At 32.4% G+C, this 18,841-nt stretch overlaps 1 protein-coding gene across 1 annotated transcript; it reads left to right on the top strand.

Moving 5' to 3' along the window:
- Positions 1 to 12,357: 12,357 nt before the first annotated feature.
- On the top strand, positions 12,358 to 16,320 carry LOC138332072 (sulfotransferase 1C3-like). The gene is made up of 5 exons (XM_069280023.1): positions 12,358 to 12,754; positions 13,680 to 13,991; positions 14,727 to 14,836; positions 15,477 to 15,663; positions 16,186 to 16,320. Exons 1-5 carry the CDS (start codon positions 12,583 to 12,585, stop codon positions 16,299 to 16,301), a joined length of 897 nt encoding a protein of 298 aa, XP_069136124.1. The 5' UTR covers positions 12,358 to 12,582; the 3' UTR covers positions 16,302 to 16,320.
- The last annotated feature ends 2,521 nt before the right edge of the window (positions 16,321 to 18,841 follow it).

Genomic DNA, 18,841 nt, shown 5'->3' on the forward strand with positions numbered 1-18,841 from the left:
GTATTGATTAAGCTATTAGGTATATAATTAATTGTTAAATGTATAAATCACATATCAAAATAGTAACGTATCTGGTATAAAAGATCACGTATCTGTTTGATGAAAGATGTACCGTTAACTCTAATATTTAGTGTAAAACCAATAAAAATACTGTTACATCGACTAATTCAAATACATTTTATAGCCAGATATTGTTAGAATGTTTGTTATACTAATGATACGGTAATGTGATATATAAACATGAAATAACGTATCTGTTTATTTGGTAACGTACCTGTCATATTTGGTAACGGATCTGTACTTTTGTACGTAAACCTTAATTTGAGTGAACTTGGTTTCATTTGTAGCAATTTGTTTCAGACTAGATATGGTCAGAAAATGTAAGTTTAGGGTTGTTTGTGGCAATCAAGTATGACGGAGACTGATACGTTTCTCAGGTGAAGGAAGGCGAGGACAATGACAATGAATTATTCCTTTTCCTCATGTCACAAAACATCAACAAAGGACAAGTGAGGTTTCGTTGGCCAATAATATTAGACGAACTGTTTATCCTGAGTTATCACATCTACCTGTCAGCCTTGCGAGTCGTTTTTTTTCCCAATTAAATGACAAGAACGGGTCGCCGAAACCATTCGCAGTCAATGGGAATCGGTGTAGACAGATACGTTACCAATATGGTACAAACATAATCATCCCTTCATCGACGCCACTCAGTAGTTTTGATCTATCGTTTGATAATTTCGATGTTGTAGTTTTGACTACAAGTTTTGAAGCAGATTCGTGTTATTGAATTCGTTTATTTTCTAATACTTCATAAAGACCTATACCAAGAGAACAGATACGTTATCGCTGCTAATTTAGGCAAAAATCATCTAAAGTATTGCAGAGAAGTGAAACCGCTGATAAGTACGTTTTCTTTGATGCATTTTGACGAATTTATGAAATAGAAAAAACACAATAATCCTGTCAGATTTCTACAGTCATATATTAAGTATGTTGTAACATATACGTTACTGTTTAAAGCAGGATTTTAATGTTCTATAGAGTAATTTGTGATTTGTACAAATACAAAATTACTGACATGTACTGATGCAGATAAAGGTACAGTTTGATAATAAGGAAAAATATAAAAACAAAATACTTTGGTACTATTTTTATATGAAACTATTCGAACACACTTATGAATCATACAAACCAATATTCACAAATGAACTTTTCATAACTGCAATTGATAAAGACAAGTTGCTTTTGAGACGGACAAATGGCTTTGAATGGAAAGAAAAGTCCAAAACTAAAGCAAAAATTCAGTTAAAATGTATATTTTGTGGCATTTCTAATGACAAACCTCAATTTAGTTCATTTTAACAAAGTCACGTATCTGTTCTTTACCAAATTATGATGGTTGGCTGTAACAATTATAACTTTTCTTTGAGTAAAGATAAGAGCCAGCCCTTTTGGATTTAAAAAGTAGAGATATTTGCCAAACAAATGACAATACATAAGAACTTTGTTTTCAATTTTCATATTTTATGTTTTCATTTCTGAAAACATGCAAATTAGTGGAGAATGAACGTTCACATTATGTGAAGATAATTTTTGTAGCATCAAATATAATTCTTAATATAATAGGCCTGTATTAAATGCAATGGGGAAAACTCATTGGTGTTGTTTTTTTTTTGTAAAATAATATGATACAATGTGTTTTAGGAAACATTGTACCCTTATATAATACGTAATTTTTGTTCAACAAACTTTATTATTAATGTACTCAGAGATCTAAGAGTAGTATACAATCAAAATCTCTGATGTACCAATATATCAATAGTAACTGTTTACAGTCATGAAACTCCTGAGAAATTAAAATTAAGGTTGTATTCTTCTGAGGTTTCTGTCCCGTTGAAGTCTCGTTTCGATATAGGCCTAGATCAAAGAAGTTATGAGGTTTTCAAATAAAATCTATCAGTATCTGTAGGAAGTTACCAGTTGAAAATTTTGTCAAAAAATTACATTTCTATTTTAGTGGATTTTTTTATATGGGGATTTTAAGAAATGGCCCATTTGGCGGCCATTTTGAAATTGTGTCTTTTTTCGCTTTGAGTAGAGCCACAGTTTTACCATTTTTTACTGAAATTGTGTTTACTTAAATCATCACTGCGCCAGTATTTTTAGCTGTATCGAGCTAATTTTTGCTGTAAATCTTTACTGGGTTCGTGGTCATTAAGATATTGAGCATAAATGTGTGATATGATACACTTTTGTCTCTTTATTTTTACATTTAATGGTTATTTGAGCACATTTATTTTTTACCCGAAAATACTGAAAAATAACAAATATTCAAATGGGACAAAAAAGTAAGCACCCGGACCCCCCATTTTTCTGCCTAATTTAGAAAGAACAACCCTTTCTCTGTTGATATGCAAAATATTACATGTAACAAAATTTTTAATACCAGAACTTTTTCTATAAAGGGCTAAATTTGGCAAAAATGACTGAAAATGGTGCATTTTGTAGCTCAAAATTAAGGGGTAGGGATAGCATATGTTGTTATTCTATTAAAAAATGTAAGTCTTGTTGATCAAAAACTGGTATATTTTTAAAGAAGACAACCAGAAAATAAATTCTACAAACATCCATACATATCAAACACCTCATTAGGAAATTAAGGCTTTAATCTCTTGTGTATATGATCAAAACGGCAAAATTAATATAAAATCCAATATTTTGGCAATTGGGTATCTTTGAGTGACAAAAGCTCAAAAACGAGCACACGGACATATGTTTTTTTCTTCTATTTTCTTTTATGGCATGAACTCCTGTTTCCAAAAATCTATATGAGAAAAAAAGTTTAATACAAGAAAACTTTGACTTCTCAGAGGAGTACATCCTTAAACGTCAATATTTTATTAGTTTTTGAAGTTATAGATATCCCCAATTCTCTTCAAAGAGAATCTGACTAATGCCCTTGGCTAGCGAAGTTGAGATATCCCATGTGCTCTAATTTTCATACTCATGAATACTCAAGAAGAGCGTTCGATATTTCATCTACCACCAAAAAGTGCCAATATTTTGAGAATTAAAGGGATTTGTGTAGCCAAATTTTTTTTGATAATTACGTACTATGGCAAGCCAAGTTACTTTTTATTCCAATTTCCGATATCGGGAATTCTAATTTCCGATATCAGAAATTCAATTTCCGATATCAGAAATTCTAATTTCCGATATCGGGAATTCAATTTCCGATATCGAGAAATCAATTTCCGATATCGGGAATTCATATTAATTTTTGATATCGGAAATTCTAATTCCGATATCGGAAATTCTAATTCCCATATCGGAAATAAGAAAACAAATTCTGATATGGGTAATTCTATTTCCGATATCGGTATTTCAATTTCCGATATCGAGAATTCAATTTCCGATATCGGAAATGAAGTATAATCTGCAATGCAAATAATGAGTAGAGAGAATTTCCGATATCGGGAATTGAATTTCCGATATCGGAAATTGTTTTCTAATTCCCGATATCGGAATTAGAATTTCCGATATCGGAATTAGAATTTCTGATATCAAGAATTTTTGTTCTAATTTCGATATCAGAATTAGAATTTCCGATATCGGAATTAGAATTTCCGGTATCGGAATTGAATTTCTGATATCGGAAATTCAATTCCGATATCGGAATAAAAGAATAAAAAGTAACTTGGCTTGCCATACGAATCGCCTAGCTTTTAGCGCTATCGGTTGGTTTTGGTCGTGATTTACGGGTAGTGTCGACTACGGTTCAGAGATAATGAGCTAGGCGGTCACGTGGTCTTGTGATGTCACAGTAGTCCGCGGCTAAACAAGGTAAGCCAGTAGTACTATACATCTATACAGCACATACACGTATACGTTAGATATACAATTTGAGTTTTTCGAGTAAATGGTTATTCTAGCTTTATGATGTAGATATTTTCAGTTTCAAAACATTCAATTTACACCATTTCAAACATTCAAACAAGCGTATATCTAACTTTAGATTAATTAATCAGTCCAATTTGATAGCGATATCAAAATGATGTTCGGATCAGTCTGAGATTGAGATAGCATATTATGTAAATTTCGGTGTAATAAAAAAACAGTATAATGTAACACTATCTTTTTACGATTAAAATCTCAAAAATTAGCATGAATATATCTAGAATCCGTGTTTTTATTTCAACCTTCTACCATTACGATGCAAACACAGCACAGATTTTGAGTAAAAATAAAATGTGGACGGTTATCAGTTACGTGATATTGGAGTAACAATACCGAACTTATACCGAAAACAATATTAAATATTATCTAATTAAAGCTTACTCGTTGCTGAACTCCTCGACCAAAAAATCTTAATCTTTTATTTCTGTGTGGATTTTCTTTCATAATTACACGATGATACCTGCTATTAGAGCATAAATAAGAGTATTTGAAACATCGAATTTCACTCTTTCAGTTATTTACATTCGAGCCAAAGTTATTGTATGATTAACTTCACTCAAAAGTAATTATAAAAAAATCGTTGATCGGCTTTTCCTGTGACCGTCGATGTAAGTGATAGCACATCAGTTATAGTACAGCTATAAGCCACGGACTAACTATTATGACGTTACACGGTTTAGAGCTAGAAAATATGCATAATCGGGTGATCAGAAGTTTGGACCTCGATATCGACGGTTAACAGGTTATTCCGGTCGCGCGCGGAATTAACGGAGAGGTTTCTACACGTGCTTAAGCCATTTCCAGCATAAACTGAAATTATCATTTTTTGACTGCACAAATCCTTTAAAATACTTACAATGCATATAGGTTTTAATTTGCATGACACATGTAAGTACAAATAAAGACAATTTGGATTATTTCATCAAACCTGATGGTTTTCAATAGATTACTGAAGAAAGAATAACATGTCAAGTATAGCCCAATAATGGCGCATAAACCTTTAAACAGTTTCACGTAATAAACTCAACCTTCCAATTCCACAAGAATTAACGATAGTATCTTTACCCCAGGGCCCTCCCACTGGTGCTGCTGCGCCCCTTTTACCCACAAAATAATGACGTCACAATGGATAGCTACCCGTAAGTGATCAATCTCCCTAGGATTCATTGCGGTTATATTTACATTTTTACTGCAGTTCCACTCTGTAATCTTACTAAACGCAGTTGGCAGTCATATAGGCTATGAACTTCAATCGCTTAATACGACATCATTATCATTGTGACGCCACAATTGTCAACATAAAATTGTAACCAAATGTAAATATAAGCATTGAACGTCTTTTAGTTGGCATTCATAGCCCAAAAGAATGCCAACTGGGCAGAGACAAATCCAACATGAAGCGCGCTTCATGGAATTGACAATTATGTTTATTTTGCCACCCTATTCGCACACATTATGTAATCGTCAAAACCACAAAAGATCAGTCACAGAAAACCAAACAGTTCGATGTTCATAAGAAAAACAATGGCAACGTTCCTCCTTTGACAAGATTTGCAAGATGTCGCTATTTACATAACATAAATAACAATAAATTTTGCAAGATGTTACATTGTTGATATTTGTTCAATTATTTTGATATTCATCATTATTTTTTTGTCAAACTGACAACATCCTTATTGACCATACTAACAAGACTTTATTATTAGTATTACCGTGTATTGTTAGCTATTTCTTTGTGCCTTAGATACCGTTAATTGTTACATGTAGCTTTTTCTTGATAGTTTGCTTCCTGTCTTGAATCCCTCGTTACAACAAAGTTTTTTCAGCATGTGATTAACAGACCGAAAAAAAACCCAATTCTTATGAAAAATATTACTGATTTCTCATTAACTAATTCAACTTCTCAAAATTCGACAGTGCCTCGTCTTACACAATACCTACAAGCATATGTCCACAAGGTAAGACTCAATTTGCCAGGCCAGGCCTATTCCTCAGGACTGTTTCGTAGTCCCGGGAGAGAACGATCTCATAAGGTAACTCTCGGTTTTAAAAAATCGTCTTATATTAGTAGCCTACTTCAGTTTCTAATATCTTGCGCAGTCTGCCAGCTACGCTATTGGCTTATGATCAAAGTTGTTTGATAAAACCATTCCGCGTCAATTGGACGATACTTAGTGTCGTTATATATATCAAAACAATAATGGACATATTGTTTAAATGACATCTGGTTTTATCTGAATTTAATGTACAAATACATAATAACTGCAACTATTATCTCCGGTATCGCTTATATTGTATATCGGTTCTTATCGAATTAGAATTGTATTATCAAACACGAAAGTTGAGTCAAGGAATAAATATTAACGGCTGTTCTCTAGATAACACTGAATCCTTATTAAACATTTCTCTGTAGGATACGAATTACTTGAAGTAGTAAATATGATGCAAAGAAGTAATTCTAACAGCATGTACAGAATATTGTCGAGTTTTCTAGGCGATCTGCCCCTTTGTTAAACAGGAAATTCCTTAAGGTAAAGACAGTACGAGATGCTTGTAATTTTTAATGTTCTTGAAAACCAGTAACGATCGATAATTCCTAACGGTTGGTCATTCTTTTCATTATGCTGCAAAGCAAATAATCGTTTCATTCTGTCTCTTTTTCACGTTAGACATATTTTAAATGCATTTCAAATTATAGAGCATATTGTTTCAATTGATACAAACTCAAGATCTACAAATATGAGACAGTCCGTAGACTATATGTGAGCAAATTGTAAGAGTCATTGTACGTATGTATCCAGCAATGAACTAAAACATTTAGGATTCATATTACATAATGCGTTCCCTATCGATCGTGAGACGTCTAATCTTAGACGTCTACATCATAAACCAGGAAGATATCACTCACATTGACAATCATTTCTAATAATCATAATACTGCGGGTCATTAAACGGCTCATATGCAACTTATGCTTCTATTTAACACCTGTTTCATAGATATTTTACTGTTATATCAGTAAAATATTATGGGGTATTTTTTAATTTAAGAGTAATATTAATATATCATCTTTTAGAATTTAAATGTTTGTAAATCACTGTAATACAAGGAATTTCAGAACAAAATATTCCGACTTTACATTGTTATAACTTCTTGAAAAACTTCTAAATTTCAAAAATTCGAAGAGAATATGGAAAGCAAACGATATCACAACATATTGGATCGAAATAATTGACAACTAGAATTTCATAAAAAAAAAACTGCCGGTGTAGCACTAGACCTATTTCACTGTATGTTCCAAAACATTTGAAACTTCAATTATGTAGAATATGTAACAGGGTGCAGGATTTCTAATAATTTACTGAAGTTACTGTACATTTAATTTGTACATGTACTGTAGCTGTAGTCTGAAGCTTAACCGATCGAGCTGTAGGTATATGTCATCTTTTCCTAAAAATACGTGTTTATCAAATATCACATTTACACTAGTACAAATGTAAAACAAATACGATATCTCTGTATTTCATGAACTATTTTCGGTAACATTAATTTACGGACATCTTTTACTTGGATTGTATATCAAGGACGTATATATCTACTTATAAATCCTTATATACTCCATTACATTAAAATACGATCCGGTCAATTGAAACTAACTAATATATCACGAACTAAATTTAATTTCTACACGTAGAAATACCCACTACCCGTTACGGTACAGTGAGTCAGGTAACATCTGCACCACCATCATCATCATCATCATCAAACTTTATTCCCTCCAGGTGGAGATACAATATAAATCGATATAAAAAGAGAACAAAGAGAGAAGTTCAATTAGTATAAATAATAGAGTAATAGGCAAGCCATTCGTATTCCGCGTCAATTGGACGATACTTAGTGTCGTTATATATCAAAACAATAATGGACATATGGTTTAAATGACATCTGGTTTTATTTGAATTTAATGTACAAATACATAATAATTCCAACTATTATCTCCGGTATCGCTTATATTGTATATCGGTTCTTATCGAATTAGAATTGTATTATCAAACAGGAAAGTTGAGTCAAGGAAGAAATATTAACGGCTGTTCTCTAGATAACACTGAATCCTTATTAAACATTTCTCTGTAGGATACGAATTACTTGAAGTATGTATGATGCAAAGAAGTAATTCTAACAGCATGTACAGAATATTGTCGAGTTTTCTAGGCGATCTGCCCCTTTGTTAAACAGGAAATTCCTTAAGGTAAAGACAGTACGAGATGCTTGTAATTTTTAATGTTCTTGAAAACCAGTAAACGATCGATAATTCCTAACGGTTGGTCATTCTTTTCATTATGCTGCAAAGCAAATAATCGTTTCATTCTGTCTCTTTTTCACGTTAGACATATTTTAAATGCATTTCAAATTATAGAGCATAATGTTTCAATGATACAAACTCAAGATCTACAAATATGAGACAGTCCGTAGACTATATGTGAGCAAATTGTAAGGTCATTGTACGTATGTACCCAGCAATGAACTAAAACATTTAAGATTCATATTACATAATTTTGCATTTCGTGCTATTGAATTCGAATTTCCACTTTTCACTGTAATCATGGCAAATATTCAGTAGACTTTGGAGTGAACGAGGCGACGTGCTTATCAGCGTTATGTCATCTGCAAGCGTTGGATTTCCAACATTTAGTGTTTCCACTTTCGCACCATGGTTACTTTTTTCTAAACGTAAAAGTAGATTGTCGATAAATGTTTGGTATAAAAATGTGGACAATACTCCACCTTGCCTAACTCCCGATTCAACGGCGAACCACTTTGACGTCATTCCGTGCCACGTCACAGAGCTCAGCATATTCGTGTAGGAATCGCAAATCGTACGCGTGTTAAAAAGATTTCCGGTGATACCGAGATCAAAAATCTTACGCAGTAGGCCAGCGTGCCAGACAGTGTCAAAAGCCTTTTTTTATATCAAGAAATGCTACGAAGACCTTGCTGTTTAGTTCAAGATTGTGGAAGATAGTCTCTTGTGAGGAAAACGTGGCTGTCGTACATCCTAAGGATTTTCGGAAACCGTTCTGCTGATCGCTAGGAAATGTAACAACTGAGGTGTCTAACGAGTCTTGTATTCGGAAACTGATGATCTTTTCAAAAAGTTTATAGATACAACATAAAAGTGTGATAGGTCTGTAACTTCTGAAAGGGGAGTTATTTCAATTCATATTATTAGTGCAAGTTACAACATGTCAAATATACTATTTATATTACAAAAGAGACTGATACATATACCATGGATATTAAATTTTCAGCAAATGTCTCATCTTTTTCACTTTTCTCACCTTTTCTTAAAAGCAAAATAGATAAATCAAGGATTTATAAGTGTGGTCATCTAAGTCCTTGGTGTTGTTACTTGTAAATCCTTGGATAAATTTACCAGAATTTTGTAATTCTTTAACGTTGTTAACACTTAACAATTTAGCTTATAAAAAACACACACTTGGTCTTCTGTATTACTATTTCTTAATATACTTTTGGCGTAAAACATCATAAAATGGACATTGTAATAGAAAGTGATATTCATCATCAAGTAAGTTCATTTAAATCACAACATATCCAATAGGTTAATTTGTAAAATAAAATTATAACAAAAATTATCAATTGAATGTTTCTACAGTATACCATGTGTTGTATTACAGTAAATACATTGTAAATAACCTCTTGTCTATATGCCTCATTAATTCTATTCTGAATAATTTGAAATGTGTACTGTATTAGTCAGCGTTATTTGGATACCATATTCCTTCACAAATCATGTTTGAATATGTACGATAACATACATGTACCATGTACAAGTAATTACCCAAATAACGACAGAAACATATTTGCAGATTAATAATAATATGAAATTAAGAATAAAGAACAAATAATAATGAATTTCATAAATGTTCACGTATTTTTACATTGAATGTCTCATATAATTAGTTCACATATTTGAAGACCTCTTCTTAAAATTACCGTCAGTGCATGTAAACCGTATGGTGAACTTTTTACAGTAATTACGAAAGACCTTTACGAAAGACTAATGATTTTCGTCGTGTATATACCACGTGCCATACGAAAATTAGTGCATTTTTCCCCGTGAAAATGATTGTCAATGTCAAATTATATATATGTATTTAAAAAAAATATATTTGTATATATTATAGTTATATAATTTTCAAGTGTGTTTTTTATATTATAAGATACTGATAAAATGCCTATTGTTGAATGCCAATCGTTTTCAGTGTTGTTCATGTTATTACACTTACAATTTTATTATTTATGTATCTTTGAAAAAATATTGTATTTGCAAGCCGGTACAGCAAGGACGTACATTTATGAAATTGTATAAACATGCGTCCTTTGTTTATATAGTACACCCGTGACCAAATCTTTTGTTATTGTGCCCTGGGCCGTGACATTGCTTGCCGAGGTGAACAAGTACCAAGATACTATAGTCTGTAACTACATATAGACTAATCCGGATCACTATACAACCGTTGTGCGGATCGATTACTATGATCACGTGTAATTTCCGGTCTCGGCGATTTTTACCTTTCGTATTTTTGTTTGCGTATTTCGTTTTGCGTTTTTCGCTTTTCGTTTGCGTTCATTTTCGATAGCTAGAGTTTTTCGTTTTGCGTTTTTCTTTTAGAGAAATTCGTTCTTCGTTTTTCGTTTGCGTTTTCGTTCGTTTGCGTTTGGTTTTTCGTTTTCGTTTTTCGTTTCGCGTGCGTGTCGAGGGAACGTTACGCACATTAAGTACTGTAGATGGGGACCATTTAGTCAAACAAGCCGATTTTAGCCGACAATGTAACGTCGTTGCCAAGAACGTCATGTGACAACTGAACTACGTCTATCCGAACTCTTCCGACAACGGGTCATGAACTTTCCGACTTCTGTTCGGCAATAATCATATATTGCGACCAGTTAAAAATGAAGGCATGTTTACAAGTATCGACTGTACTAAAGTTATGAACCACTTCTGTGCCAAAGAGCCGATTTTGAGCCGATTGAACATCTATAGCTACGTTCAGTGCTCAAATTTTGAGCCGATGCAGGTGCTTCAAAAATCGACATCGCATTTTCTAATTTTATTCATAACTATTCGGTAGCGTGATATCTCCTCTTAAGAATGATACTTATTTGACGTCATATTTTGTAAAATGAAATCATTAAAACTATTCTTTGATACAACTTAATTTCAACTACATCTACAAATACTATCAATATCGAGGTCGAATATAACTTGACTTTTTGTTGATAGTTACGTATAGTGTGACTTTTACATATGTATATAACTATCGACTATTCAATGATGGTTTGAATATTTTAACAACAATGATCTCTTTGCAGAATCTTTTTGTTATTTCTACATTTTTCTATTCCATAGATTGGGAGTTATAATAAAACAATCACTTTCACATGAGTCAAGATGTGCACTGAGTGGAATTTTGCGCCTACTGGTGAGCGAGACTGTTGCCTATGGACTCGAACTTTCTCACTCTATGTACTCCCTAATTGGCTGATATAAGAATATTTGCATCTGAGAAATACAATGATATAAATAAAGTTTTTACTTTTACAGTTAAAATTACTATTAAAGGTGATCTTTTCCTGCTCTTTAGAAGTATCTAAATTCCATCGTGGATATACGGACGTGATCCGCCTCTCGTGAACATCTACGTTCAGTGCTCAATTTTTGAGCCGATGCAGGTGCTTCACGGTTTGTAACGCAGAACGTCAACCTGGCTGAGTCATCAACTTTGCTTTTGAAAGAATTCTTCTTTCAAAATGGATGGTTGCAGAATGTCTGCTATTTGAACTTATCCAAACATCTTTTGGCTCTAGTGTAGGATTGCGTTTATATCTAGATATTTGTATTGATATCTGAATATTAGTGCACATCTGTTTGTTTGTACTACATACTGTTGTTGTTTTGTCCGATTTTTGAACTAATAATTCAGAAAGACCCGGTATGAATCAGCGTAGTTCATTCTAAATTGGATAGCGATGTTGAGACTCTTCAGCATATTGTGAATTACCAACCATAAGGATTTAATGTTGCTGACCTCCCATGACAAATTTTCAAGCATTTTGTACTGACTTTATTATATAGAATTTGTTGTTTATTATTACAATTTTTATTAATAAGGAAACATATACAATGTATTAGCGAAATGTTTACGGAACTTACATAAGAGATATGTGTTGAAATTATAACTTTGTATAATTTTATATTAAATTTATTCAAACAGATGTCACTTAAACCATATGTTAAATACTCTTTTGATATATGACGTCAATAAGAATTGTCATTTGACACAAAATAGTTTTAGACTACGTCAAACAGCTTTTACTCATAAGCCAACAGCGAAGCAGAGAGACACATTCAAACATCAGTAACGGTAGTTTGAAGGTCATTATAACATGTTGGTAAAATATGCCTGCTCGTGTAAAGTTACATGTTAATATGGTTTTGATGGGCTTCAGTTAGATCTTCAACATATTCTGCAGTTATTAGTTTATTCATCATTTCTCTGATTGGTTTTCTGTACAGGTACTCATTGAACAAATCCCTCGGGATGGATATTGTTGAGAAGACCGACGACCAGGGAAACACCATCATATTTAAGCGTTGTATGGGTCGGACGTTTGATAGAGATACCCGGGGTAATGTTAAGGATCAGCTTGACAAGATAGCTTCATTTCAGACCAGGCCTGATGATGTTCTCCTCTGTACATTTCCAAGGTCAGGTATGTATCATAGAGTACAATTGATAATCTCCCTGATGTGTAAATGTGTACGATGTAAAAGTGGAGACGTTTTTGTTTTCTCCATGTTTCATTATTATTATTTATATGTGGCTACTTAAAGATGAAAACGTTATCTGATTTAAACATAGCTAACATAAACAAGTGCAAATAAAGAATTGATATTTATTAAATATCTAAATGAGATTTATTGATGGGCTTTTGGTATTTGCACATTAAATATATTTCTAATTTATATATATCTGAATAGATTTGTCTATCCATCCATTTGAATTGACATGTTATATAGCATCATATTTATCGATAAAGAAAATATTCCGTACTGGCATATTACAGAGTTTTTTGTCGTCCTTGCGGATAGATATTGATTATGACGTCATGTGTTTGTGAGCGTAATGTCGTACTTTTCAGATAAAACATTTTGAGTTTCGCTCACAAAATGATGACGTCACAATGGAAACCTACCCGCAAGGGAGGTAAATAACTCTGTAATATACGAAGAAGGAATATTGAAAATTCTACAAAAATGATAAAATTGAGTAGTTTTGGAAAAAAATTGTTTCTTATTTTTTCTCCATGTTATTTTTTCACATATCACATTTTAAAATATGTTTTTTTTTATCCTTGCCAGCGAAATGGAAACCTACCCGCAAGGGAGGTAAATAACTCTGTAATATACGAAGAAGGAATATTGAAAATTCTACAAAAATGATAAAATTGAGTAGTTTTGGAAAAAATATTGTTTCTTATTTTTTTCTCCATGTTATTTTTTCACATATCACATTTTAAAATGCTTTTTTTTATCCTAGCCAGCAGCCAAAATATACTCATTATGCTGCATTGTTTGCCACTATGGGATTGTAAGTATTTTGAAATAGTAATTGTGAATCTGTTTATGTACATGTAGGCACTCACTGGGTATTCAATATGGCCAGGATGATACAGACAGGCACACTCCAATACTCGGGAACACCAGAGATGATGGAATATCAAGATATTAGTATCATCGACAGGATGGGGTCTCCAAGAATGTTCCACACACATCTGTCCTATCCATTTATCCCCAAGGCGGCCATGGAAGGACAACTGAGTATCATCTACGTTCTGCGAAATCCAAAGGACGCGGCCTGTTCATACTTCACCTTCCTGTCTAAAGTGGAGAACACCTGTTACAGAGGAAACATGGAGGGATACCTTAATGCCTTCTTATCGGAAGAATGTAATTATTGTAATTTTATTTTTCATTTTTTATAACTTATAACCTTTTGCATCATTTAATGCTATCGAAACAAATATATACATTTAAGTTACATTATCGATATTATTGTTTGCCATTTTATTCACGGCTACAATTCTTAGATGATATAGAAGAAATGTATTTTCAGAGTATGTACAATTGTATATAATTTTGTAATTTCAAGCATATATATCAAATGGAGGTTTAAAGCACGCGAACAAAACTTTTTATTAGAGACAAAAGTTATCTAAACTTCAAGATGTGTGTTTATTTTGATTTGCATATTTCCGAAAAACTATAAGGGTCAAACATGAATATCACGTTATATTGCAACAAAAGACATTATAACGTCCATTAGAAGTCATATTAACGGCTCTTAAAAATGTAGTTATAACGTCTTTTTGTCTAAATAAACTGGAACTGTGAGACCTGGACCTTCGAAAGTATCTGTAAGTCATGATATCTAGATATTGATATGGTTCCATTCTTAATGAATAAGCAGTTAGATTTTAACAAACAATGTTCCTACTTCCTAAGTCGTTATTATGAATTTATATGAGTTATTACGACTTCTGCAATGCACTTCAACTATTTTTCTGGTATTACCTTCCAGTAGTCTGTACATGTAGGACTTTTATTTGGTTCAAATGAAATGTTAAACAAGGATATCCATAAATTATAATCTTTCACCTTTTTATATCATTTTTGTCCATCCAGTTATAGGTTCCGGTGGATCATGGTTTACCCATACTAATGAATGGAACACAGCTATATCAAAAAATCCACATCTGAAAATTCTTTGTCTCAGATTTGAAGATCTAAAGAAGGTAATTGAAGTTTGAGTTTTAACATTTATACTTTGTTATAAATAAACCATGTATTAATGATTAAAGATTAAGAAATCTTACTGACTTTATGTCATAAAATTCTTAAATAGATGATGTAATATAAATTTCGTAAAACACATTAGCACGGCGTTTTCTTTAGCTCTTTGAATGAAGACAATATTGTGGAAAGCGTTTTCTTTTCTACATACCTGCCATAGATATGGTTTAATACGGATAACGGATGACTTGAAATTTCATTCAAACCCGTGACATTTTGCTTTGCAATTTAGCTCTCATATATACCATATTGAACATAGACCTTAGTTATCGAATTTCAACTCTTACATTGGGTGCATAATAATTTCAAACTTTTCATCTTTCATTTTTTCGACAAATCGTCAATATTATTTGTGATGCAGTGATACAGGCATCTGTTCTACAGAGCACAATAAGTATGCTTCACGTAACAGAGAGGATATGTCTGTATGTATGTAGTATATTTTGGAATTATCATTCTTTGTTTTCCCATTGTCATGTAGAAGATGTTATTCTGAAAACACTGTCGAATAATTATCATTATCGCCATCTTTAAACTTTTCCATTTTTAAATCACCACATTTTAAGCATTTGTCTTTGTTAGGATCTGTATCAAAATATTCTGCGAATTGCATCTTTTCTGGAAGTTGATCATGGCGAAGAATTTTTGAAAAAGGTCAAAACAATTGCCTCATTTGACAACTTAAAGAAAGAACATGCTACTAGACTCGGAGAAAGTGAGTTATGGAAACATCTCGGAGACAACGGAAGAATGCCAATATACAAAAAAGGTGATGTACTATGATATATTTGCGTGTTCTTTATGTAGATAAAGATATTTAACAAAATATAGCAATACTGTAACATTAAAGTTTACACATCAGTCTTATTGTTCCTTCTGGCATGTTTTAGATTAATGTGTTAAATCATAGGAATACTGCTTATATGTCCAAATCAGTAATTAATGTATGCACTTGATTGTAGATGATGATAATAAAAAATAAAAAAAATAACACGACTTGTGTTATATTAATGTTTTCTTTATCCATGTATGAAATAGTGAATATAACATTCTATCCGCAAATGCACTACTAAAAATATTTAACATAATGACGAAAAACGGAATTTTACGTTACGGCAACAACATTCGTCAACAATTAAAAAGTAGACCTGAATGTGTACCAACGAGGAAAGACTCTCAGATGGACTCAAGTAATATTCATATCGGCTATATACTAATATTGGTATCAGTGTTTTGTTGAAGTACAGTATACACAATTAAATAAATGTCACGTTGTTGGTTTATGATGTAGGAATCGTTGGTGAATGGAAAAATATGCTGACTGTGGCACAGAATGAAAAGTTTGACAGAGTCTACAAGGAGAAGATGAAGGATTTGGCTTGTCCTATCGACCTCGACTTCGAATAGTCCTAATGTGCACGAACAACGTCTAGATATATAATAACTTTAAGCAATGATAATAAATACAAAGTTTGCTTTATTCATACCTTTATACTTAATAATACTCTTTTCTTGTTGGTGTGATGATTATAATTAATAATACTCTTTTCTTGTTGGTGTGATGATTATACTTAATAATACTCCTTTTCTTGTTGGTGTGATCATTTTACTTAATAATACTCTTTTCTTGTTGGTGTGATGATTTTAATTTTTTATGAACGACCCACTGTATTCCCGATACGAACATGAAAATTAAAAAAAAAAAATCTTAAAGTTATAGCGTCCTGAAATCTGTATATATGATCTAAGATGATTTTACAATACCAAACAAAGCAATGTTCTCTGTGAAAATTTATGCAACAAATTACATATGTAGGTTTTTTTTCGCTGTTTTGCCGTACTTTTCTTTCACACCCAATATTTTTTTTACATATTTGGTCATTAACAAACTATGCAAATAATAGAATCGCACCGATGGCAGAATACACTGAATTTGATTGGTCGAGAAGGATACGACACGTTCTTGGGTTAACTTGATGACATCGGGCATTATACATTTATCTCCCCTCGGTCGACCCGGTCGGTTCCTAGTAGCTACCTACCTAATAATAGTTTTGATATTACGTGTCCTAGCTTCCGGAATTGACATAATTGGGATGTCACAGGCAGGCTACTGTAAACAAATATGCTTGACAGGCGGTTTATTTCGCGACGTAAATATAATGAAGATGAGTAGATATCTGCCTTTTGAGGTAAAATGTAAGTCAGTATTGAAAAGCTGAAATGTCACTTTTAAGCGTTCAACACCAGTTTACAGCACAGTTTTGAGTTGTACGATGAGCTTCCTTACTCATCATATTTGCATGAATTTGGACTTGGAAAAGCAGTGGTGAGAAGTTTATCGGTTATACGAATCACGACAGGCCATTCATGTGATAAATTCGTTATAGAGTGTTAAAACAAGGTGATACGAAAAAGTGGGTCCATGAAACAGCTATATCGATAATGAAAGTTGCAATAGTTATAAAAAAGATTGTTTATCTGTTTATTTTTAACTGTCCTGAAATACTAATGAAATTCTAATGTTCATGATTAGTTTAGTTTGGACATATGAAAATCCAAAATCGAATTTAGAAATAAAACAGTACAGTGACAGATCTAGAGAGAACAGAAGTAAATGATAAACAGATTAAGCAATAGTAATGTTGGATAATTGTGTTCAAAACAATTTGTATTGATAGATATAGTGAAATAGCAGTATATGGGTGCCTCAATCAGAAAATATATGAGAATTCAATCGAGAATTTTTTTCCCGAATTTTTATTCCAATGGCTCCCCCACTTTCGGTTATTGTATACTTATACATTTTTTGTATTTGCAAAACGTGACCATAGTGAAAGAGTTGTATCGGAAACCGGGAAGTTTGCAATTTCAAGGTCAAAACTTGCATGTTTGCGTATTAATACAAATTGTTTGGAACATTAGATGTAATCATGAATTTATTTGAAAATAAATAATATTGTTTCCTAATAAATCATAAATTGCGAGCAAAGCTGTAGTATTTGATTGAAGTTTTAAAAATAGACCTTGCAACAGTTTTATCTTTAGATATAAAATTTAAGCCACACTTTAAAAGTATCTTCTTACATGTTCTCTGTCATGGTACTACAAAATGCACCTGGGTATTGTTAAATCGGTTCGTGGACAAAATTAACTGGTACCTGTAACAGGTCCTTTACAATAGATTGATAGATTGTACAACGCTACGTGAAACACTACGCTACGTCTGTCTGAAACACTGAATATCTCATGTTTCGTTCAACACAAAAGCATTATATGTATTCATACCGATACTAGCAGATATGACATTAAGTAGGTGTTTTCTCAAACAGTCAAATTTACGGTAGTGATTGTTTCCATTTACTGATAGGAGGATCATGGAAAGATGATTTTTTTCAAGGCACAATTTTGAGAAACTGTTTCGAGCTCCAATAACTTAACTTTTGCATATACCCACCCGCTTCCACTCTAACATTATTCTTATATAGATCATTTGTCATAATTGTTTCTATACATATTTGTATATTCTATTTCAACCCATTACCTGTTATTTGACTCAACTTCGATATTTATCATACAATGCTTTTTGTTCTACTTCTTAGGTCTTTGTTAAAGCATGTAGTGATAAGAGTTTTGGTAAACCCTACTCATGCTTTTCTTAATTTTACAAAGTGATATAAAATATAGATATTAAATGTCGCCATCCGATGACCATTTCACACATATCAATTTTTAGTTGTTTATGTGTCAAGATGGAGGATGCATAAATGTATTTACGTTTTCATATCAGTAAACTGGATCTGTTTCTATATCGATGTACTATTACATTAATTTTCAACCTGATCAAGCAAATCATCTATTCAATAATGTCCTTTCGATAACAAACTTAATCTTCATCTAAATTAATTCCGTACCAATACATAACGTTCATGTATTCATCTATTCTA

Source organism: Argopecten irradians, chromosome 1 (genome assembly GCF_041381155.1).
Source record: "Argopecten irradians isolate NY chromosome 1, Ai_NY, whole genome shotgun sequence".
Classification (NCBI taxonomy): domain Eukaryota; kingdom Metazoa; phylum Mollusca; class Bivalvia; order Pectinida; family Pectinidae; genus Argopecten; species Argopecten irradians.